Source organism: Aythya fuligula, chromosome 4 (genome assembly GCF_009819795.1).
Source record: "Aythya fuligula isolate bAytFul2 chromosome 4, bAytFul2.pri, whole genome shotgun sequence".
Taxonomy (NCBI): domain Eukaryota; kingdom Metazoa; phylum Chordata; class Aves; order Anseriformes; family Anatidae; genus Aythya; species Aythya fuligula.
The window spans coordinates 35,657,586-35,682,456 of NC_045562.1; the positions used below are offsets into that span (position 1 = coordinate 35,657,586).

General features: G+C 39.2%; 1 protein-coding gene across 3 annotated transcripts in view; it reads right to left on the bottom strand.

Moving 5' to 3' along the window:
• GAB1 (GRB2 associated binding protein 1) overlaps window positions 1–24,871 on the bottom strand; it is a 96,800-nt gene that overhangs the window by 27,688 nt on the left and 44,241 nt on the right. For all 3 annotated transcript variants that reach the window (XM_032187502.1, XM_032187500.1, XM_032187501.1), the window contains exons 2-3: window positions 13,822–14,116; window positions 2,520–2,733 (exon numbers count right to left, since the gene is read on the bottom strand). In XM_032187502.1, coding sequence (XP_032043393.1) covers window positions 2,520–2,733; window positions 13,822–14,116 — 509 coding nt within the window. The remainder of the gene's footprint in view (window positions 1–2,519; window positions 2,734–13,821; window positions 14,117–24,871) is intronic.

The window sequence follows — 24,871 nt, forward strand, 5'->3', positions numbered from 1 at the left end:
CTACACTTGAACAATACTCTTTCTCAAGCCAACAGTGATCAGAGCATAAAACTATTTTAGACAAAATACAGCATGATAATTATAACTGCAAGTACTGTGTCCAAAATCATCTCACAACACTATGTGGTGTATTGCATGACACCATAAGGAAGCATTTTGAAATTATGTGTTCTGAAACACAAGAACTCCAAAAAATTCTGAACAGGCAGGTTGGCCACAACCTCTGTGTTTCTCAGTTACCCGCCTCACCTGTAAAAGAACCCCCAAGTTTTAAAAGCAAATTCAGTTGTTCCCAGCTTACCTATAAAATAACATGCAAAATCAGAGCAGAAAACATGCCTTTGCATACTGGCAACTTGAAAATCCAAATATAAAACACTACAGAAATAAACCATTCAAGTAACACCACCTACCTATTATTTTAATGTAAACAGTACCTATTTATTAAGATTTGCTTTTAATGGATGTTTGCATACTATTCTTCCCCATTAAAATAAAGGTTGCCTGAAACACACAAATGAATTGTTCCAAATTTGGAATCAATAGGAAAATGATGCAGAATGCTGCAGACTTGTATTTCTTCTTTACCTGCAAGGAGGTGGACTGGGGTAATGAACACAGTGTCCTCTAACATATCATTTAATAACATCCTACAAAGATGCATAAACCTCTAATTCCATAGGAAAAGGTCTATAGCCTGTATATGTTGGCCCAAATCCATCACAATACCTGTACCAAATGAGACATATACAACCTTTTCACATTGAACAAACCCCAGCGTAACTACTATTGTGAATTTTCATTACTAAAGCCTCATTAATAAAAGGACATAACTAATGAATTTACTTAAATGTAATTGAGAAAGCCTGTATCATGTGTGTTTAAAACACATTTAAACCATCTCTACACTCCCAATTACTTCATTCAGATCTTAACAATTTCTCTTTTCATTTTTATCTCCACTGGACATTGTACCTTCCGCAAACACCCAAACACCTTCTTCTCCTGTATTACCAATGTCTTTCTCAAGCAATTTTGGAGGCTATCCATGGACTCTATTACCTTGCCTCATTTTGTGCCGTCATCTATGGTCTTAGACTTCACTGTCTCTACTTAACCCACAAGCCATACAACTGCTGAAGTCAGATCAATTTCATATCCCAGCCTTGATCACTCAAAAAAAAACCCAAAAAACTCTTCATTTGGTGCTGGAAATCCACTCTGTGCCCATCCCTTGCGGAAACAAATGGGCACTCAGACACATATCTGATGAGTCAGGGCTCTGAAATGAGCAGAGACTGCTTTGGCAAGCCATTACGGAAACAGAACCAAACTTTTTGATAATTTTTTGGGGGAAAAAAATACATACCTCTCAGGCACCTTCAGCTTCTACACATCACTAAGCATGTAACCACCACTCCAGTCAGACTCTGTGTTTCCCTTTCTCTACAGGATGCTTTGGGGCATGCCATACTGCCTGCAAGCTGCACATTCCATACACCGGGGGAACTGTAGGCTCATTCCTCCGTTTTATAATGAAGACTGTGAAAAGTGCATACTTGCCTACCATGCAATCATCGGTGAACGGAGCAGGAAACTCCTCAGGCACAACAGAGCAAGTAAAAATGCCAAGGGAGCAGAGAGCACATGGCACAAGTAAAACTGGCAGAGCATCAAGGTGCTGAGGAAGAAGGCACCGCCACTAAAAGGTATGGCCCTAAGGGAGTATGCGAAACACTCACAAAAACACTTTTCAAAGGAAACTTTTCTCAGCCTTCAATATATTTTCTTGCTATCACCAAAAGAATATGCTGTTTTGTTTCTTAAACTGCAAATACCCTCTCAGTGTATTTTATTTTAAATTACTGCAGAAAAGCAGCTTTCAAGAGACTTGTAACTTTCTCCCAGATAATATTCAAGGTTGGAAGGAGTTCTGGAGATTATCTGGTCCAGCTCTTCCAATACCTCTAAGTAGAGCCAACTTCAAAGTCAGGTGAGGCTCCCCAGGGCCTCCTCACCCAGTCAAGTTTTTTGTTTGCTTGTTTGCTTTTAAATCTCAAAGGATATAGATTTTACTAACTCCTTGGGGTTGCTACCATGATACATTCCAGAAAAAACAGTAACATTTCCCAGGTAGTTACTGTAATTATCACATCCTCCTATGCAGTTATTGTAGTTATCACATCCTCCTATGCAGAAGGTGCTGCACATCTATTTAAGTTAGAAGCAGCAGTTGGAAATAAATATGCATTTAATTCAGCCTGGAACCACTGCATTAATTTGATGCCTCTGATTGGTGATTTCTTTTCAACAGTGCAACGTGGGCCTGGTGCTCAAACAACTTAGTATTGCTACAAAAAGTTGAAGCACAAAAAGAGGAGAAGCAAAAGTTATTGGCAACTTCTCCCACAGTTCACAGGCAACCAAATCTGTGGCGACTCAACAAGAATAAAGTGCTTTTAGCACTAATATCCTTGGCCTGTACAAATAAGTGTTATTAGAAAAACAACATAACTTACCTCATAGGTTCAGGTTTTTTACTCTGGCAGTTTATTAGCAGTAGGTAGTCTTGAGGATCTTCTTGACCAGAGGAAGACTCTAGTGGGGGGATATTAATAAGCTGATAAGGAGGAGGTAGGGAAGATTCTGCTTGCATGGAAGGCGGTGAAGTGTTGACAGGCAAGGGTAACTCAGCAGATGTTTGTAAAGAACTGACCGGTGGCTTCACAGCATCTGCAAACACAAAAGCATAGTACTTGGTACAATGAAGAAATGTTTTTGTAGTGTTGTAAGAACATTTCTTAACACAATGTAAGTTTGTATTGTTTTTAAATTCAACATTGTAAAGTCAGTAGACATAAGAAAACCTTAGTTCTGGATACCAATGATTGTATTTATCTTTAAATCCCTGTAATCTCTTTATATTTTTTCAAACTGTAATCAAACTCTTAAGTTTGCCCTGACAATAAAGGTTACGACTTGGCTGTATGACTTATTTAACCTGTTTTTGAGTCACAGAAAAAACAAAGATGCTGACAGCTGCACTAAAACAGCTAAGAACACAATTCTATTGTTTTAATCAAGAGCAGACACAGGCCCATAGCTTATTACCTGAATTTCAAAACCTGAGTCAGCACTCGCATATCTATCTATATATATTCATCCTTCAGCAACCAAGGTCACTTCATTTCAGATTAGTCACCCTTCGAGAACTGGCCTCTCTCAATAGCTGAAAAGCAACCAGAAAGATGCTGCTTTTGCAATGGAAGATTCCTTATGGCTAAAAGAGGGACAATAGCTACCCTGTTCCTCTAGGCACTCCTCATTACATACACCAACTTTATATTTTAGTACAGTAAATGTGGTTATGCCTTTTTTTTTTTTTTTAAGGCACTGTAATTTTTATATATTCCTATTCAAATATATACTATGATTTTTTTTTTTTCCCTCTCCTGACTATTAAATTACCTGGGATACTGGAAAATATTGGCATTATCAAATACAAGTTTCATTTTTTGCATTGTTTCAATGATTCATAGACTAAGAACAACATAATTAAACAAACTACTCCTTAATTATCAAGGTTCTCGCATACTTACAACTCATTGTCATTTCCAATTTGTGCATCGCATGAACAGAGACTGATTATGAACACTGTTTAAATGAACATATTATCCAAGCGAAACTGCTCCTTTAAAGCTCACAGGCCAGGTATGGACTACAAAATGACTTCATTCAGCTTCTGCTCCCCAGCACTACCCTGGTAAACACCAGCTGAACAGACCAGAACATAGCCCATCTGCTTCCAGCTCTGCGTACACAAGGTACAGGTGATTTCAATGTGGAAATAGGAATAGCAGTACTTGCTTTGAACTCCCCTAGCACTTACACAGGCTCAGAAATTAAATCCCACCACACCTATGTGGGTGGAAGAAGTCTAGATGTACCAAAGTTTCTCAACTCAGCCTACCTGAAAAGGTAGGATAACCTACAAGAAGCTTTTGTAGAAGGCTGGACCTAACCTATCCATCAAACTCGTCAGCACAACAAAGGCAATACCAGACTGCACCCAATGATCACACACACAACAATAAAATGGTTTCTTTGCTACACGTTAAAATATGAAAATATGAACAATGTTCTATTATTTTGGAATTTCAAGAGCTTGTAGGAGCATATCTGAGGCATCTGCATTAAATAACGCAACTGATATTTCTTCATTCCCCTAATATTGGGGGTTCAATAGCAGAAACAGAGAGGTGTCTGAATGGCCTTATCGGGCACGTACCTTCTTGCTCCCGGAAAAAGAAGCAGCAGAGGAAGGGACAGGCAGCTCTCTGAGCCTTCCAGAGCTAGGAACCATGCACAAAGCTTACACATCACTAAGAGAGCAAGAGAATAGCCAGATATACTACATACTCTACCTACGTTTACTGAGAAGCAAGATCTATGAGGGCTTCAGAGTACCCAAATCACCAGCCCCTGTTCCATGTCTTTGACTACACGACCTTCACATCATTAGAACTGGTTGGTGCTGAGTTCACACAAGGGAAAAAAAATAAAAAATAAAAAAGAAAGAAATCAAACAGGATGTCCCTGAAGCTTTCGGGGAAGATGGGTATGTCAATTAGACTGTAGGTAGTCAGGAGAGCTTAGCAAGTACATAGCAAGATGCCTGTCTACAGAAGGCTGAGGCATTTCAACAAAATCACGTGTTGGCATTCCCAGGAAGAAAAACAGATTCAATAGTAACTTTCCAGGGGAAAAACAAAATCAAGAAGCTTGAAGGAGGAACAAACAGCATAGAGGACCAATACAGAAAATTTGGAGAAAGAAAAGTTACTTTCTTCTAAAAAAAAAAAAAAAAAAAAAGTGAGAAAAAAATAGAAGTTGAAGGCTCACTTCACCTTGTAAATGGTGATGAGGGTAAGGTGATGAAGGCCATCAGGCTAAATATAGTGGCTCAGATGTCAAGTCTCTAAGCCCAGGATGCCACCTCTGATAGTGGCCTGTTGCAGATAGGCTGAGCACAAGCAGCAAGGCAAGCCTGACATCCTGCCCCCAGCTTTGGGGGCTCTGAGGCTTTGGGACATCCCAGTGCAGAAGTGGCATCCAGAGTTTGTGCTTACCAGCCCCTGACAGACTTCTCTCTGAATCTCTTACCTCTTTTGAGTACCTGTATTTATTTTTGACTCCCACAACATCCCGTGACAATGGTTCCACAAGATACTTTGTGTGGCATGAAAAACTACTTACTATTGATTCAAACCTTCAGCTTGATCACTTCATTTGATATCCTTCAGCTCCTCTCCTAAGGGAAATAATGAACATTTGTTCCCAATTCATTGCTCCCCCATTCAATGGGGATATTCTCAACTTCATGGATCTTTGTCACAGCTTCACTGACTTGGTACTGCCTATTTTTGTCTTGGTACAGAAACCGTCTCATTGGAGAGCTTGTTTTCCTTCACTCTCACCTTTCCTAGCTCTATTAATTCTTTCCCAAAGAGGGAAACTAACCGTTGCATAAAACGCACAAAATTTGATCACACTTACTGATTTACAAAGACATAGTGATATTTCACTCCTCCTGTTCCAACCATTTGGCTTTTGATTATTACTGATTATTAAAGGTGACACTGTCAAAATGCCTCAAAGGCGCTCATGATCTCTTCTCTAAGCAAGCATTTGGAGCCAATTAGCATTAAGGGATCATTAGCAGCGCTTTCCTTATGACAGGCTGCCTCGTTTACTTTGAGGGACAAATTTGACAAAATCCCTGAGTCCTTCTACAGATTATTTATTTTTCATTGGTGGTGTGCTTTTTTTTTTCCCCCTGGTATTTTGCAGGTGTTAAATGGTGTAGGCTATTGCCTGCTTTAATTCAATCTCAAGTTCTTCATTGTGGTGCCACTTCTTACTCACCTTATACATTCAAGCTATTTCAAATTTGACTACCAAGAAAACAGAAATGTTAATGACTTATCACTGATCAAACGAGTGCTGTTTGCCTATCTGAACCCTCAAGAATATTCTCTTCAGCCACTTACTTCACAAGCTGATATGAAGAAGAGGGTTTATCCCAGCAGCCTATTATGATTTCAAAGAGTAAAATAATCAGTTGGCTTCATTTTGAACCAGCAGATTTTTGGGGAAGGAGTCATCTGCACACCAAAGAGCCTTGGAAGTCATTTGGTTTGTTCCCAGAGCCCAGACACTAGAACTGCTTTGAAACAACTGGGAGCTGGAAAAACATCCAGAATATTTAACATGCAAACGAGCGTAAAAAGAATCCTGTTTTGTTTTTATAATTCTTGCATTCAGTACAGCTAGAATAAGCAGCTTTCTCAGAAGATACTTTTGTCACTTGAATTGCTAAAAGCAGTTAGAGGCATCACTTTTTCTACAATTTACACTTTTTTCTCACAGCTATACTCATAATTACCCCAATACTGAAACAATCAAAACTCAAGGAGGTAAATAGGAAAACTTTCTGAATAAGAATACTACAAATAATCTAGAAGATTTGAGTGTGGGAGTTCACACTTGGTGCTGCTTTTTTTTTTTTTTTAAAGTCAGAAATTAAATCTTTGTGCACTGCACAGTGATATACATTCTCTTCTCAGTATCCTGATAATGCAAACACTTCAAATACTCTCACCGTGAGCAACATACAGTTTCATTACAAGAATCACCACTTCATTACGTACCAAAATTGCAATCCGAGTAAGAAAAATGCATTCTTTGTGCAACATAGGTAGAAAAACAAAAATAGAAGTGGGATTTTCCCGTTGTAATAATGAATCAGCAACAGATACATAACCACGTGATTCTACTCTGTCTCATTCAGTCTATTTACCATGGTGCAGATGTTCTTATTAAAACAATCAGTGGCCAACAAAATATTAGCAATACCCTTGTACAGAATTTTTCAGATACAACAGTGTTGGCCATAAAAAATGCTATGGTACAGCAAATTCACTAATAATTTCTGCTCTTATATTACTCATTTTACTGTATCTATGCAAGCTGCACATATGTGAAATAATTTCAAATACATGGTACATGTGATTAAATACTTCAATCCTTAAAAGGACTTTTTTTTTAAGTTAGTCTGTTAAGTCATTATCTCTGCTGCCTAACGTAGTACCATACATCCCAAAATACACTGCTCAAGCTTCCTCTCATCTCAGCTTCTACACGGTCTCAGATGGAAGATCCTGGAATCAAAGGGCCACATGTGTGCGTGTGCATGTACACAGCACAAGCATGCATATGCCAATGGGTGCAAACAAACAAGCACTTGCTCTGTTCACATATTTAACTCAATAGATGCAAGCCAGATCCAGCCCAGAAGATGCACGGACACGTTAGTCAGGGTTTGGCAGCACACCAAACTTTCGTAAGAGAGGTTTTCAGCAGAAGTGATCAGCTTACAATCAATAGGAAATCTATGCAGCAAGCCTCCCTTCTGAACCTTGCTGCTATACGGGGATCAAATCCTCCTAAGTTCTTTAAAAATCCCTATGCATTTTGGAAGTGTTTTGTTAACTTAATGTCATCTCAAGTATCTCTTCCCTCTTTTCCTGAGGATAACAATACCCTTTTTAAAGAAGGTAATAAAGAATTCAGCAGTTGCTTACTGTATTTTATGTTCAGGACAGCCCTAGCTCCCGCATACAAAGCAGAACCATGACCAACTGCTCTAAGTTTCTATCACATCCTAACATTTCCCGCTTTCGGAGCTCAATTGTACGATTTAGTACATATGAACTGCAGGCATTAAGTAATCTTAAGCTGCCCTTTTGGTTACCCATTTAAGATTCAAAAACACCAAAAGCATTTCCACTCCGAATTTCTTCCCCCTTCTCCACCTGCAATTTTCTTTTGAAGGCTGTTCTTTCAAAAGGGGGAAAAAGGAAAAAGCAACAGATGTAGCCCGTTCTCTCCATCTTCAGATGGTACGCAGGCTGGGTGACGCAGGAAAAATAATCAACAAGTACTGTTACAGGGTAACTTCTGTAGGTGCTTGTGAAGAGAAACAGTGCAGCTCACCACATGAAAAAGCTTTTTCCTTCACTATAAAGGTCTAGAGCTCTCCTCCTAGAACAGGCTGCTCTCGTCACATGGCGAGTTTACCCAGCTGCAGCACACTGGCTGCAACCACAGACATCTACAGGCTTCCAAAAAGATGTTTTTTAGCATTCGGCATCATGGTGAACAGCACCTCCCGACTCAGTAAGTAGCAATCTGCAAGCATCTTCCAAGCCACCCTCCTGCAATCCCCTTCTCCACGCAGCTCATCAGGCAATTTTAATGCCACAGAAGATGTCCAGCAGGAACCAGAGGGAAAAAAATAACTTAATTACCTATGCAAATTAGATTCACACTATTTTTCTCAAGGAAAAGAAAAATCAACTTTCCACGGGATATTCTGTTGAAGGCAGCTAGCAGTTCAACATAAAACCCCCAAACACTCAACATGAAAGTTCTGACTGCATGCTTTTTATGTGGGTAGTTTTTCATCATGTACTTCCAAGAGAAGATGTACCACCACAGATTTTGTGCTCATTTGCTCATAGCCACCCTCCTTAAACACATCATCAGAAGTTGAAGACAGCTTCATGTTCTGTCCTGTATTCCTTTTCTCCTTTGGAGATGGACAATGATTATGTCAGCTTTGCCACCTTCCAACTCAGGTCTTTAGCCATCAGCTACCTCTACGAAATCTACAATGCCAAATTTCAAGTCTTTCTCTGGACCCACTTCAAATTTTATTACTACTCTGCAGTTTCTCTAGGTGGTATTTGGTGACCGTGACAACTTCCTTCACATTCTGACTTCACTCTTAGCAATGACATTCTCACCGAGAAATCACATTTCTACATCTCACCAGCCATTTCCTTTACTTGAAGTAATCATCCAAAAAATCCCCCATGATAGATGCCTCTGCACTGCTGCTACCTCTAAAACGATTGCCTCAGTTCGGAGATAACTGACCCACAATCCTTATCTGGAGGGTCTCTCTCCTAACACTTAACTCCATCCGTCCGCGTTATTCTGAACCCCATTCAGTGTCACCAGTCACGTCATCTTCAAGATGACTCTCCTTTCAATTAGTCACATCCAAGAAGTGTCAAAAGTCACAGACTGTCATTACATACATCATGTCTACCGTGCAATGTCCTATTATCATGCCCATTAAAATAAACCAGCCTTCTCAGTCTGTTTCCACCTCGTGTCTAAGAGTAACAAATTTCTATTTCCTTTACTACTCCACTCATATCCATTGACAAAACTCTTAAATATGTTTATTACTCTGACAATGCATTTTTCTTAGCATTCCTCCATCTATTTCTCACCTCTGAGACCTTTCATGACCAAAGTACCCAAAATTCATCATGTTATTGATAACGATTTTGATTTCACAAGCAAGCCAGCCCCTATCATCCACTAAGATAAGAGCATTGTGTCTCTTATAGGCTGCCCCTTCATACAGGAAGGGCACCCTAAATATGTCTAACATCCAACTTTACTTATCTAAGTCCCCTTGATAATTTCTTCTCAGTAATCCCAGAGTTCAACACAGTCCAATAACTGAAGGACTACGTGAACTGAGCTGTCACTGTAATCAAAATTGCCTTATTCTAAAGTTTTATTCTAAAACTAACTTCTTCCTACTCCTCTGTTTACATGCTGATGCCTCCTACCATAGATAAGGTAGTATATGACAAGGTAGATAAGGTGTGTATCTATGTGTGCATATATATATATACACACATATATTATTAATATATTAATTTATATTACATATTAATATATAATTATATATTACTATATAATTATATTATTTTATATATAATATATATTATGTGTATACATATATACACACACACATATATAATAAGGTAGATGATCACAAGACCTGTTTTCTGTTCCACACTTGTGCTACAGGTATCCTGATCTGATACAGAGATCCTGAGCCAAGTACAGCAGCAGTGATACCTGGCCATGCAGCATGGTTCCTTACTGGAGAGAATACAAGGAGCAGGTAGGAAGGTAGAGTTATGTTCGTCCTGCCAGTCATTGCTCTTACACACATGCTATGATGAAGTGTCCAAATATAACAAACACATGTATTATCAGTACATGATAAAGGAAGTTAGTTGACAATTTTGTTGTTCAAAATATTGAAGGCATGAGAGGCAAAGACCAGACAGCAATTGCCTGAACAGGAATTCTGCAAAATTTGAAAATGTTGTGTGAGGCAAGTTGCACTTTCTTCAATGCACGATCTATGCTACACTTCTTATGACAAGGGAAATGTTCTTGAACACATGTATATTATTTGTGAAACGCAAGTATAGCTTTCAACATTTTTTTCGTCTCCTTTTTTTCTCATTTCACTTCATCATTGCTGTCTTTATTCCAAAGACTACATAAAAGTAACATGTTTGCATATAGTAAGATCATTTCCTCCTTCCCTTGCACTGCCAAATACGCAATTCACTGAACTACAGAAACACGGAGCTCGATTACGTGTAAAACATTGATCACAAATGTCTACTGAATTCTAGGGAGGGACCTTCACAGCCTTCTTTCAGGACCTGTGCTTAAATATTCTGGGAAAGTTTTCCCTTATTGTTACATCTCTCACGAAAAATAAATTGCTTCTCTTTAGATAACAATTGATCCATATCCTGCTTATCACAAGCTTTTATACTTTTAAAGCCAACTATTCCCTAGGTATTTTGTTTCTGGGAAGCAAAGAAACTGTTTTAACTGTTCTCCTCATCGATCACTTGAAAATCCACTTCCTCTACTCCTATTGTTCTTTAAACATTTATCCTCATCCTCCTGAAAACTCAGACCACAGTATTTGGGCTGAGATCTCCACAGCGCCAAGGAGAAGAGAATGGTCATTTCCCATGTCCGTTTTGCTTCTCCATCCCAGAAGGTCTCACTGGAGTTCCAAGCACACAAATTACTGGCAGCATGTTTTCACTTATAGTTACAGTTTAACCTCTACATGACTAAACCATACCTACCTTGTATTATGACCTTACACAGAAAATACGAATTCTAAAAATACAGTATGGAAATTGGTGGTAAAGCAACTGAGAATCATGCTCATGTGTAGCTCCCCCCCCCCCCCCTTTTCATACACGTTTTAAAAATATTCCACTTGAAAACAAAAAGCATTTAATGAACAAGCTGTAAAATGCACTCACAATTTTCTATATAGAAGTAGTGGAATTACTGAGGTTATTAGAAAATAAACGTTTCCTTGATGTTTTGGGCTCATTGTAATCTTAAGAGATAATCTAAATAATTTTAAAGCCTAAGTTAAAGCAAATTCCTATTAAAAACATACAGTTATATTATAACTGCTACAGATCACACAAGTCAATGCAATCAAAAAGCTGGAGACTCAATGACTTGTAACAGTAACAAAGGAATGTAAGTTACTCTTACTCTCCAAATACAAAAATAATCTTGCAGATCTCCCGAATGAATAGATTTCACATGCAAAAATCAATTTCTAGTTGGAAGGTAACAATGGAGCATTAATCATAAATTACTGTGAAAATCAATTTTAAAAAAAGAACAAGAAAATAATACAGGCTTAGTATCACATGAATCTCTGAATTTTCACTAAGTACGGGAGGAACAGTTTAGTACTAGACTGAAGCAACCTTTTTTCATCTCTGCCCAGTTTTGACTGTCTCTCTTTCCCCCTTATTCCTCCCAAACTCAAACAGCAACTCCATATTCAGTTTCTAACAGCATCAAGTGCCACCTTCTCTGAAGGTCTCTTCATCAATCTAAAGGAGACAATTGGACTGGGCTTCCAGACAAACAGCAGCAGGAGCTGCAGGCTGGTGGTGAGCCCCAGTCCTTGATCTAGTAATAGTGGCTAATGACAGTCCTCTCACAAGACCTGCAACCAGTCTGGCAAGAGACATTGTCCAGCTCCAAAGAAAACCATCTTCCATTTCCATAGGCTGAAGGGAAGGTTGGTTCTGGCCCATACGTTGTCTTGTTGTCTAGATCCAAACTGAAGTAACAGAGTTTGTTTATTGCCTGTGGTAAATTTCACCTGTTCTTTAACTTCCAAACAAACTGCACATTAACACAAATTTTTTAAGTATGCTTATGACAAAGTCTTCCATTCACAGCTAGATATATCCTATAAAATAAGAATTTGGCAATACACAGACCCTCAGCAACTGATTTTCTGATTTCCCTTTTTTAATTCCTCTCCTACATATTGCAAGAGCTCACTAATCCCATGAAGCAGACAGAACTGCCAGCTTTCAATTACATGAAGTGATGGGGTTGGGATAACTCAGACAACACTAAAATGCTAAAGATAAGACAATGAGAGCATAATGGGGAGAAGTTCTGTTAATAAAATTGATTCCAACAAACAAAAAAAGAACAGATCCAAACAGGCTACTGTCAGCTCTCTGCGTTCATAGAGAATTTCATCAACAGAAAATTAAGGACTAATTAATACATCAGCCCTCAAGCAAGAGAAGGCCTCGTGGTTTTGAGGTGACCCTACTTTTCCATTACACAGAGGGGACATGCGCTCTCACGTACACTGCAGCAGCCAGATTTCCTCTTCACTTCCCAGATTCCTGGTTTGTCCCCAGAACCCATGATTTCTGAGCATCTCCTCCCCACAGTTGCAGTGGTGTGCTAGTGCGTTATCCATCAGAAAGCAATCACCTGCCTGCCCCTCTCCTGTACGTAACAGATGCCTGGCAGACTGAATACTGATTCATATGGCAATCACTTTTAGAAATGTGCTGTGGGTGGTCTCAGTTATATTAAGGATGTCATAAAAACATGCTGTAACTGTCAAAATAAGTGCCCTTCTCTGAGTTTGCTGTTAGAGTGGTAATCCATAGATGGAGCTTTCATGACAAAGTTTTAGTTCAAAACTGCATTAAGGAGAAAGAGAAGAACCCCTCTTCAGAAAGCAACAATGTTTTTCAGTCATTTTTGGCCATTGAGCTGGAGTAGAAGGAGAGATAAAAGCCCTACCTCAACCTTTTTCCTCCTACCTCAACCCACAACCCCCCTTTCCCTTCCCCACCCCCCCCCCCCCCAAAAAAAAAAAAAGGGATTAAATTACAGCCCCCTGTTCAGTCAGGCAAGCCTCTTGTGACCCCCTGTGTGACTGTGCACACGGCTACAGCTGTTCATGCAACCCACTAATAAGCAAATAAATAAGGCTAGCTTCAGAAGAAGCAATGGCAATGAGTTGTTTGTAGGTATTTAACACCATCATGTTTCCTACAAGCTGCTTTCACACGATGTCTATTTTGGTAGGATCTGAGCTGGTTAGTGGAGAGCTACAAGTTATTTTTTGCTTGTTTCAACCAGTGAGGAGAGGACATTTTTTCCAAGTTGCAAAGCAGATGGAGAAATGGCAGTATTAGAAACCGGACGTTTTGCACCCATTTCTGCTTGCACAGCCATGTGCTTTATACCACACAGGATTCCTTTGATGATTATCTTCTGTTTTGCATGATTTCTCTTTGATTTTCCCTATATTCTCAAGACCTAACATCATGCAAAACTGAAGAGCATCATTCCATTTCTACGGCACACTTAATTTGTAATGAATTCTTAGTATCTCCCTCTGTTCTGCTTACATTTTTTCAAAGTAACAAGGAAGTTTCACAGTCAATGCATATGAGTTTTAAAACATATGCTAGCTAAAAATAGTCATTTGATCTTTGGAACAGTCTTTGCATGTAGATAGCCCAATTTCTTAGAAAAAAAAAAAAAAAAGACAACAGAACTTACCCTCATCTGTAGGGTTGAACCCACAGATATCACAGATGCATCGGACCCACTTATTCATCTCCTCCTCGCTGTCTGCCACCAAATAGAAAACTCTGTCTATAGTGTTGATATCAAAAATATAACTGTTTTCAAACTCTTTTTTGTTGAACGTTAATCCAGCATCCACTTGCTGACATAAATTTAAGTCAATAATTCGGATAGGCTTCTTGGCATGGTCATTTTTGTAGTATTCCAATACATCTGGATCTCCTGTTAAACGGCCACTGCGAAGCACAAACCATCTCCTCTTCCATGCCTGAAAATTAGTGAGAAAAAGGGAAAAAATTAGAAGTAGGAATACTTTATAATTGTTACATTTTGCATATGGTTTCAGCCTGAGTAGTAATAAGAAGTTATAATTCAACAGCTGAATTTAACACAATCCATTTACTTGTTATTACAGCAATGGACTAGAGGATCAGTGAGTTTGTATTTCAAGGTTTATTTCTTCTGTATTCAAGCTTTGTTTTTAAAAAAGAGAACATATAATTAAGTCACTACTTAAAAAAGGAGAAAGGATGAATTTAGTAAAGAGAAAAAGGTGGGGACGAGGCCAGGAGAAAGGGAAAAAGCACCAAAAAAAAACTTCTGAAGGAAGCAGAAGCAAAATATGTCTAAGTTCTCCATTGTGTATCCCCCCCCCGAGTATTGGCCGCTTCAGACTGACAGATTCTAGCTTTTTTTTTTTTTTTTTTTTTAAAAAACTGATACTCAATGATAGCAACCTGATAGTTCAAGAGCACACTGTTCACACCACACACTCCTCTTGATGTTAAGCCATCTCTGCCCTCAGAACCTCTTAACATTTCACAGTAGTAGTTGTTACAGAGAACAACCTACATTATTATTTCAGAAAAAGTTAGAGGTGTAGGGGGAAAAATGACCGAATTGTCTAGGTTTTTGTCTAGTTTTACCACATGAAAAGTCCCTGCATAAGGTACATCCACAGCAAAAACATTACAATTACTGCACTTGTTATACAAACCTCCCTGCTGCTACATATAGAAGCTGGCCAGGGATAAGACCAAAACTAAACTGCTTCATCGTCCAACTAATCCTAAGCTGCCTTTCATTGCTGGGGTCCTCCATCACTTACCATAAAACATGCTTCACATAAAACACTCCAAAGATGCTAACTCAAACCAAGAGAGCAATGTTTGCTAACATCTGTCTTGATGTTACCAACAGCATTCTTGTTTCCCCACTTCACTGCATTTTGTTTTTTTGGTTCCTCAGCCCTACCAACAGCACAGCATCCTACACTGTAAGCTCCCTTACATGCACATTAGGAAAAACGGCATGGTAGAAGAAACCAGATATAATGCTACAGCCCGCTGGAAGAGGTGCATTGCGTTCTCACAATTTTGACTACAGCCTGGATGAGCCATGGAGATGCCATGATGGAGAGCCATCACATGATGGTTTTTTTTTTGTGTGTGTGTTTTTTTCCCACCGCTTTTCAGCAAAGTTGGAGACCAAGGCACGTGAACACAGTAGACAAACCACTGTATGGGGCACAGTACAAGTCTTTAGGGCAAGAAGTTGCTCATTTAAAAACTTTCTTAGGATATTCAAGTAAAGTTACAAGCAAGTCCAAACAAAAAACAACAAAACAAACCCAAAAAAATAGGTAGGTGAGTATCAGCTAACCCTGCCTGCACACGAGCCATGGCAGAACAAAAGGCTAAAGGAAAGAAAGAAAGGGAACCAACAGGGATTGTTCCAGAGGAAGTTGAGACGTGATATCCTTTACACACTGCAATGTAACTTTGCAGTCAAGAGTTTCTGACAACACATTAGGAAAGAAGACTCAGACCTATTTTCTCAGGAAGTAAGAGAGGTTTTATTTAGTTTTTATGAAGCTATAATCTTTGAACAAACCAATGGAGGAAGATATGGGGAACATTCAGAACTGTACCACCATCTCCCAGCTCCAAACCACTGCCATCAGCTCTGCCCTGGAGACTCACCAACTGCTCATTAGCAAGTGCATGCACTTTTTGGGGTATCAAGCTCCTGAAGCTGAGAAGATAACACAGAAAATGGAAGATCTTTTCTCCGGCTACAAAACTACAAAAAATATTTGATTTTAAGACAACTTTTACACTTGGTAAAGTAAGTGCATTCATTGTAGCTGTGAACACAGCATCTGCCTTGTAATGTGGAATGAATCAAGTCAAGGCCTCAAGCACTGATGTACACAGCACCACCAAGTTCAACTGGGGAAGGAGGACGATGGAGCAAACCAAACACCTTAATTTCCAGAAGGAGCATCTTGTAGTAGCACAGCTGCTAAGCATTGTGTAACTGACCCAAAACACTAGTAGAATTTCTTTTGGTTTCCTGTTTCCAAGCCAAGTGACAACTTCGATTCTGGGATAACAGGAAACAGCAGTATCAGAGGCATTCTCTTCAGACAAAGCTGACCACAGATAACTTCTGTATGAACTGCAGAACTCATACTTCACAAACTGGACTTATCTCGAACCTCAGCCTTCAGTCAGTCAGAGAACTTGGTTGATGCTCAAATGAGGAGGAAAGATTAAAGAAAGAAAGCTACAAGATGCATTTGTCTCACGATTCACAGAACAGAAATAAACTCTGTACCCATCAAGCATGCCTCTCATGAAAGCTCAGTTCCAATACCGTGGTAACAAGTGAAAGATTCATATTATCAATCCCACCAGTCTTTGTTGAGAACTAATGAGTAAACAGCACTCTTAAATTCAGAAAATCAACCAGCTAAACAGAATTTGTTTTGAGCCCTTCGGGCTACAAAACAGCAACTATTAAGTACTTAAAACATCGAATTTAGCCCAGCAGCACCTGCTACTATTTTTGAAGAGTTTTCACATAGTGCATATGTGAATGTTTATTTCAGTCTGATAATGAGTCACGCTCACTGGAACTGGCACAGATTATATTCAAAAACAAAAGCAATTCCATAAACTACACACTAATAAGGCAGATACAAAGGTTCTCTGGATTACAGTACAAAGCACAATTTAGCAGCAGAATAAAGCTTAAAGCTAGACAAGAGAACTGACATCAGCACCCTTGCTAATCATAGTACAAAAGCGCCTCTATATTTTGTCAAAGTGCAAAATGAGCCCACATAAATCACTCTTTGTTATTTGAAAATATCTGGGATTCTTAAAGCTTGATCTATTTTTAACATTTCAGTATTTGTCGTTGTAATGAAAGCTGTATACTGCCTCACTGAAGTACAAAATCCTGGGCTATCTATGTAATGAAGGAGCTTCTTCAGTAATTGCTTTCCAAAGAGCTCTCTAAAAGACAGCAGGCACATGTGCGAAGATGTATTTATGTATACTTAATTTTTTAATCCTTTTCGACATTGTCTGAAAATTTTGCATAGAGCTCTCTCTTTTAATCACCAAAGAAAGAAAAAAGCAACTGGTTTAAGCCACAGGAATATTCTAAGTACTAATTATCTGTCATGTCACTTACAACTACCAACCATACATTATCTACTCAAATATTTTTCCAGGCTTAAACAATATTGGTATTGGAACAATGTTCAAATCCCGTAACCTACTGAGTATATTTTTACCTTCTCAGGCTTAATCTAGTTGATTTCTAGCACAGAAAACCCGTGTTTAATAAGGGAAAATGCGTTTATTTGAAATGATAAATAGACATATGAAAATGTTATTAATAAATTAAATTCTAAAGTATGTACTTACACTACTAGCTACAAAACTGCATGCATTTCAACCCCTAATTCTGAAGTAAAACTGGTGCTTTTGAAAGGGTAACAAGGCAAATGTCACGCGACTCAAGCTCACCAGAAGCCCGTGTAGGCTTCTAACATAATTTACTGCAAAACAAGGTTTGTTGCTTTTGTTTCCGACTAAGAAAGGACTTGTGTGCCTCTCAGCTTGTTTTCTCCGAGAGCCACAAAGCGTATCAGCTGGTCTAACATAGGACTCCACCACTCTTGCCAAACATTGTCCTGTTTATATCATGAGACCATCATAACTATAGAAACAGGCTTGTTTGCTTGGTTTTGAAGTAGGCTAAAATGTGACAAGCTGCTCACCCACAGAGCATCAAATGATCAGAGTAATACTGGAATCCAGGATTTTTCAAGCAGCATTTTGAGTAGATTATAAAACCGAAATAAATTCTTATTAATTTCTCCCACTCAGTCACTCACATGTAAAATTTTGACTTAGAAAAGAGTCAATCAGCTAAAATACGAGTAGAAAGCATTACTTATCACAGTGGTGGTTTTGTTTTTATTTTTTCTCGTTGATTTTGAAAGCTTGTAGCTAAGACTGTATGCAATATCATCTCCTTACATGAGGTATATCTGCTGAAGATGTCAACCACACTTTAGCTATACTTCCCTTAAATTTTTATGGATTTATTTATTTATCTTCTTGTCATATGTATTTGAGATGTACCTCGTTCAGCTGCTGGCACTAGTTCAAAGATGTAGGAAATACGGGATGTGTGTCTAAGTGGAGAGGGAAAGGAAGGAGGAAGGGGTCCGGAAAGAATAGATAATTTGCCTTTTTATTTTAAAAAGGACTTAATGTTCCATTTAGATCCCCTCAAGCTGCTGCTCAAGAGGCCAAAATAGTTGCATGAAGTGTTTAAAAGCTTAGAGCTGCTAAATAAATCAAAAACAACTTGTTCTGGCCAATCTTTTTTTTACAGTTCTCACGTGGTCAAATAACTGCTTACTGACAAACTGTCGATTGTCCTTGTCTGGTTTGCTAAGTATTATGACCCATAACCCTCGCATCATTTAAAGTTGCTTTTCCCTTACTAGCACAAATAACATCTGCTTTTCTCTCAGGTAGAACCCAGTGAAAAAAAAATCTCCAGAATTGTTGAGCACTGCCCAGCTCCAAGACCTTCCTTCTCATCTCTCCAGTAGGCACATGCTCAACTTTTCATCTTAGTATTCTGCAAAGTACTTGCAAAGGGCAGTATTTGCCATTTTTCTTTTCCAGAGAAGTAAACTAAGCCTTGGAAGTAAGACGCAACGCACCCAGGGGCACAGGGAAGGATCCAAAAGATCACTTCATATTTTACAAACATGTGACAAAACATCGCCTTGCTCCAAAAGAACTTCTCAAGTAAGGACAAAAGATGCGGAACGTGAACTAGAGAGAAGTCAAGGAAGGGGGAAGGCAGCCCACGTCACTTCAGAACCCTCTTTTGAACTTTTGGTTTAGTCCTGAACCTACTGCTGAGGTCGCTTGACTCATCTGCCACATTAAGGTTTTATTTTCTTCATGCTTGTGCTCCGTTTCATCCATCTCTCTCCCTTTTTTCCAGTGCTGCAGTTAAACAAGGAACATAGCTGCATGTCTTGGACAAACAGGAAGAAGGATGGCAACCAGAAGCTGAATAGTTCTTCCCCTCTTCACCTCCCCATTTCTAGTTCCCAGGTGTTCCTTCCATTCATCGCAGGAACCAAACACCTCCGATGCTGCCTCGCTGACTCACATGTTGGACCTCAGCTCTGCATCCCTTCAGAAGCCCAAATGACAAACCGCAGCGTTCCTTCGCACTAGGCTTCTTTTTAGGTCCTGTTTGTTTTGGGCACAGGGCAGTGACAGCTGTCACCAGCGAGCTTCGTTACCACAATGCACGTACCTGGGAGGACGGCCGGGAAGCAGCTAAACTAGGTCACCTTAAATAATGTTACTTCAAGCACAGTACTTCACTGTTTCCACTTGCAGAAATCCTAAATGGTGAAATTAGAAGTTTGGCTGAGTTTTTCCCTGAGAAATTAGCACTTGTATATTTCTACATGGAAATAGATTAAGGGATGTTTTTCAGAAAGCGTTTCTAGGAAGCCTTTAATAAATGGCCCTACTATAAGCACCACAACTCAAGAACAAAGAATTATTAGTTACTTTTTGAAGTCGTTGCCGTAACGCCAACTGGGAGCAGCCACGCTCTTCCTGAAAAAGAGATGCCTTTAAAAAAAAAAAAAAAAAATACAACATACCGCATAAACTCAGCACAAAATAAAGCTTGTTAGTATCTTAACTCTAAGAGCAGAAACTTCACTTCCAAGATTTCATAACAGTCCCCGTGTTCCACTTTTAGCAGCATTAAGCACTAAGGAGTGTAAACAGATTGCTGCAAAACAAACAAACGTGATATGAGGAAAACACTGGATATACTATTACTTTCTTTAAATACTTAAGACTTGTTTTCCAGGAAGCACCATCTTTTCTCACTGAGCAAAATAAGGAAAAAACAGTCTCAGTGGAAGTTTCCACTCTCCTGGCCATCATCCTGATCATCTGTTCCGAATACACACAAGGCCAAAATTTCCTGTTTTCAAACTATTGTCACCATTTTCTAGTCTTGTGCTGTCGATTCTAACTTTAGCTTGTTAAACAAACAAAAGAAAACACTGCAAATACAGCAGAACAATACTTGCACACAGATTTGCTGTGAGCACTGTTTCATAAGTGATGGTTCAGCATGTGAACTAACTAGTCTCCCAGCATTACGCAGCTAATTAAAGCATCAAAAACAGGACAAAATACAACTCAGACGATAATTTTAGCACTGCAAGTGCTGTTTTGTCAATCTAGAACTAATTGAATGTTTTCATAATCCTTCACCATTTTTATTTTTTTTTATTTTTTTATTCAAGTCTTGTGCCTATTCCCAGCGTAATTATACAGCCAAATCTGTATCATCTTCTCCATATCACACTGATCCTTATCAGGACTGGTAGCATCAGCCACTTCAACACTTTTCTGCGCTATGTCAGAAATTTTGTAATGTCAAGCACTAGTTTCTCTGCAACACTCCTGCACAGCAGAGAACTATCGCTGCACCTTCACCAAAGGCAAACTGACTCACGGAGGTAATGCAATGAAACACACCTCCAGCGGAGACGTGATGGCCCAGTTCCTGGCTCCAAGCTAGGACCAGTGACCAGACCATCCTTCCAGCTTCCTACATTATCTCACCCACCCCTTAACACCTATATTCCGCTGTTTCTTATCTCTTACAAGCTTACCTTTTTGCTTTGTTCTGCTTCACTCCACCCACCCTGGGTGGCTAACACACACCTTCACAGCAGTCTTGCCAACAACACGCTCCCTATGACAAAAATGAGCTTCACCATCTCCTCTCACTGTTTTGTCAGCAATGGAAACGTAACACCATATCAGCTGCTAGGAGGAAAGTTAACCCTATCCTAGCTGAAACCAGGACAAACACTTTTCATGGCATACAGAGAAGTTTGTTGCAGGTCCCTTACCCACATATCTGCGTAGCACCTTTGGCTTGCTGCCCTTTTTCACAGAACATCTCCCACATTTCATCTTTTCCTCTCTCATCATCCTGGGAACCTTCCTCTCATCTTTCCCATATGTATATAGTCATGTTTTTGTGTATTTATCAGGGAAAGGTGATATAGTTCTTGGGGTTTTTGCCCTTTTTTTTAAAAAAAAAAAAAAAACAGAAGTTAACTTGAGTCTTTTCATCAGTTCTTAATTACAAGTCCCTTCCCCCTCCTAATCTTAATCTAAGAAAGCAAAACATTCAGGGTAGGTTCTGCCCTTTTTTTTTTTAAATTATTATTATTAAATGACTGTACAGTTCTTATTACAAGAATTACTACGGCGCTGACAAGACTCCCTGCACACAACAACCCAGGCAAGAAGCAAGCCACACTGTGTTTGACTCCAGCTTCACTGTCCTGAGTTCAGGAGTACACATCGTGACAAGTCACACAAGAACAATGCGTAGAAAACCAGAAAAAATATCAGTACTTATAAAGGCACAATTAATCTACAGCTGAAATGTCAAGCCTACACTTCATGGATATCTCCAGCTGCTTTCCCACCAGTGGCAGGGGATGAAATATTCTACCATTTATTTCTGTCTACTCATTTTTCATTCCCTAGCTGGGTAGTCATTTCGAAGTGGTGCTTGTAACAGGGTGTGAAAAATTGCTCGTCTTCCAGCTCACAAACACAGTGCTGCTTTTTTTTTTTTTTTTTTTAATATTTTGTACAGATTCAGTCTTCCTTTTTTTCCCCTTACTTGCCTGTGCAGATATCTATCTTCATAACCTGAGAAAGCCTTAAATACAAGGAAAAGCAAGACATTAGAACTGTGTAAAAACTCCTTCACTATTTTGGATCCTTTAAAGGACACTGAAGTTGCAGTGAGCAAACATACAACACATGCTTCACTGTTTCATGTTTGGATCACTCAAGTGTGCTGATGCTGCGTACAAGACAGACAATGCTACAGATGAGCACACAGGCCAGGCATTCTGCATGTCAAAATATTCCTTGGCTTAAATGCTGGGTTTTGTACTCCCCATAAAAGAAAGGGGATTTGGGCTACAGAAGCTGCATTTTCTCCAAATTCAACAAGGGATGACGAATTAAGGTGGAGTTGAGGACAGTGCAAAGTTAACCCATAATTTCTACACACTGCCTCCCCATCTAGCTAGCGTGGCTTAAGCTACTAGTTGCTTGCCTACTGGAAGAAGCTGTTGGACATCTATTAACACTCATGGAGAAGTCTCCAAAGGAAATTCCAGACTATTTAAATAATCTTTACAAATAAAATTTAGGACATGTTGACACTCCATCCTTCTCCATTCCTTGTGAGACCAAGGCTGTATGCTCTGTGTGCTAGCTGACATTTTTGCAAGTCAAGCATCTGCAGACTAAAGCTGGAGCCTCTTCTGTACATGAGTCAGCCACTATTACGGCAATGAGAGGGCTCATACTTTCTTGGGCCACTTTGGGCATGCTGAAGGGAAAGCTATTGTTCTGCCAAGGTATTACAGCGAAGATCAACACGCTATATTTTAAATACTGTAAGGCATTGCAAGGAATTACTTGTTGCAGGGAAGGGGAAGAAATAGAAAGGGCATGCTCAGTGTTGTTTACATTATTTTAGGAGCAAAATTATCAACCTTCCCACTACAAATCATCAGGTCTGTAATGTGCATGAATCAAGTGGGCAGACACGGCAAAAGAGCTGCTAAGAAAATCCAAACATAAAACAAAAGTCAGCATTGTGTTCGATACATACATCCACCCTTAATCACTGAGAAACACCACGAAACTGCTCAGAGCATTTTCACAGCTGACCTGAAGAACTCCAGAGAAAGAAATCATTTCTAAATAAACCAGCACAGTCAAAATTACCAATGCATTATAACATAATTTGCTTATATTACGCTGAGATTCTATTATAATACAAATACTGTTTTTCCTAGACTGCGAACAATATACTTTTTAAGGTTCAAATAAGTCACTGGTAGTTACAAAAGGGTTAAGATGAAAAATCAGCTACATTGCATACCTAACTATATACCAGCATACTTGAAAATTAAGAAGCTTCAGTATAACAAGGCTGAGTAGCTTACAAAAAGCTACTTGCTCTCATCAACTCCTGTAAAAATGGTTTTTGTTTCTTAGCTTCTAACAGTCCCATCACACAACTTATTATTAGATCAACAGTTTTGTAGAATTTAACCACCACGACCAACTAATTTATCTCTTCTCTTCCCACCCCTGAGCAGCCTTGTGAATCCAGATTTGTTCTGAAACCAAATCCTCGGAATGGCTTGGCCACAATTGCTTACCACAAGAGCCGAGGCGCCCTGCCGGAGGAACCTGAGCGCCGGCACGCCAAGCCCCAGCCAGGCAGCATCTGCTCCCAACAGCTCGCTGCAAGCCTGCGTGTTGACAAAACTGAAGGACTCGCACTACTGTTTTAACAGCCAAGAAATAACATATGGTTCTTGAATAATGATACAAATATTAAGATAAGCTAAGTGTTTTAGAGGACTGCATTAACACACCTACGTATGCCCACATATGCCTGTAATGCACTGAAGCAATACATCACAGAACTCCTACTTGCACTTTGTGGCATTAAACTTCCTTTTTTTTTTTAATGAGTTAGCAATACAAGTGAACAAACGGGTGGAGGTTTCGACTAGTGCTTCAGAAAGTTTTATCAAGTCCACTTCTGAAACAAAACAAAAGCTAAAAAGCTAAACCACTTCTTAAAAAAAAAAAAAAAAAAAAAAAACATATTTCAAGCAGAAAGATACCATTCTGTAAGGAAGCCCCTGTTTACTTAAGCCAAATCATTTTCCGTACACATGAATTAAAAAGCAGAAAAATAAACAACAGGAGCAGTTTTTTCTAGTTTACCTCTTTAAGTCTTCAGAAAACTTAGGCAACGTCCTGGCCATTTCTGTAGTTGTGTCTACCCCAAAATAAGCAAGGCTTTCTTTTTCCTGTCGGCTTTCCATCTCGCTATACACCACCCTATCCTCATAACCTTTGACCAAGAGGAAGTAGACACAATGGCCTGAAAATAACAGCAATTGTAAGATTTCGAATGATTTAATACATGAGGGGTGGGTTTAAGACTTGAAAAACCTTCCCTTGCTTTGGTTTTCGAAACGTTGCTTAAAAAGCATGCTAGCTTCATAGGCTCACGATGTTTGTTCCAGATGCAAGGCTGAACTAAGTTAGAACTGTGCAACATTATTCAGTGTACAGAGGTACAAATTCTTGCATATATTGAGGTTCTGCATTGAAGTCAGTCATTACACTGTTTCATAAAACCGACTCAATTTTATGATAGTGGAAGCAGTAAAAGGCAATAGAAGTTTCTTGCAGCATTGTATCTTGTTTTCCAAATCATTATTACATCCTCGTGTGAAATGTAACCAGTAGTCCATTTACACACTGCAGTTAAAAGAATTAAAAGAGTCCTATGATCAAAAGTCACTGAACAGTCTGCTAATGAGAAGGACTTTCCTAGTTTGATGTAGTCAAAGAGCACTTCACGTTACAGAGGGAAAGGTCTTTATCCTTCCCTCATGTAAAAGCCCATGCAATGACACCACAGACATTTTCATTACCAATATAAAAGTCATGTGCTTTACATTTTACTAACGTCTTGGCATGAACACTCCAGAGTTATAGATTCCGAAGTCCAGACAGGCAATTAAAGCATT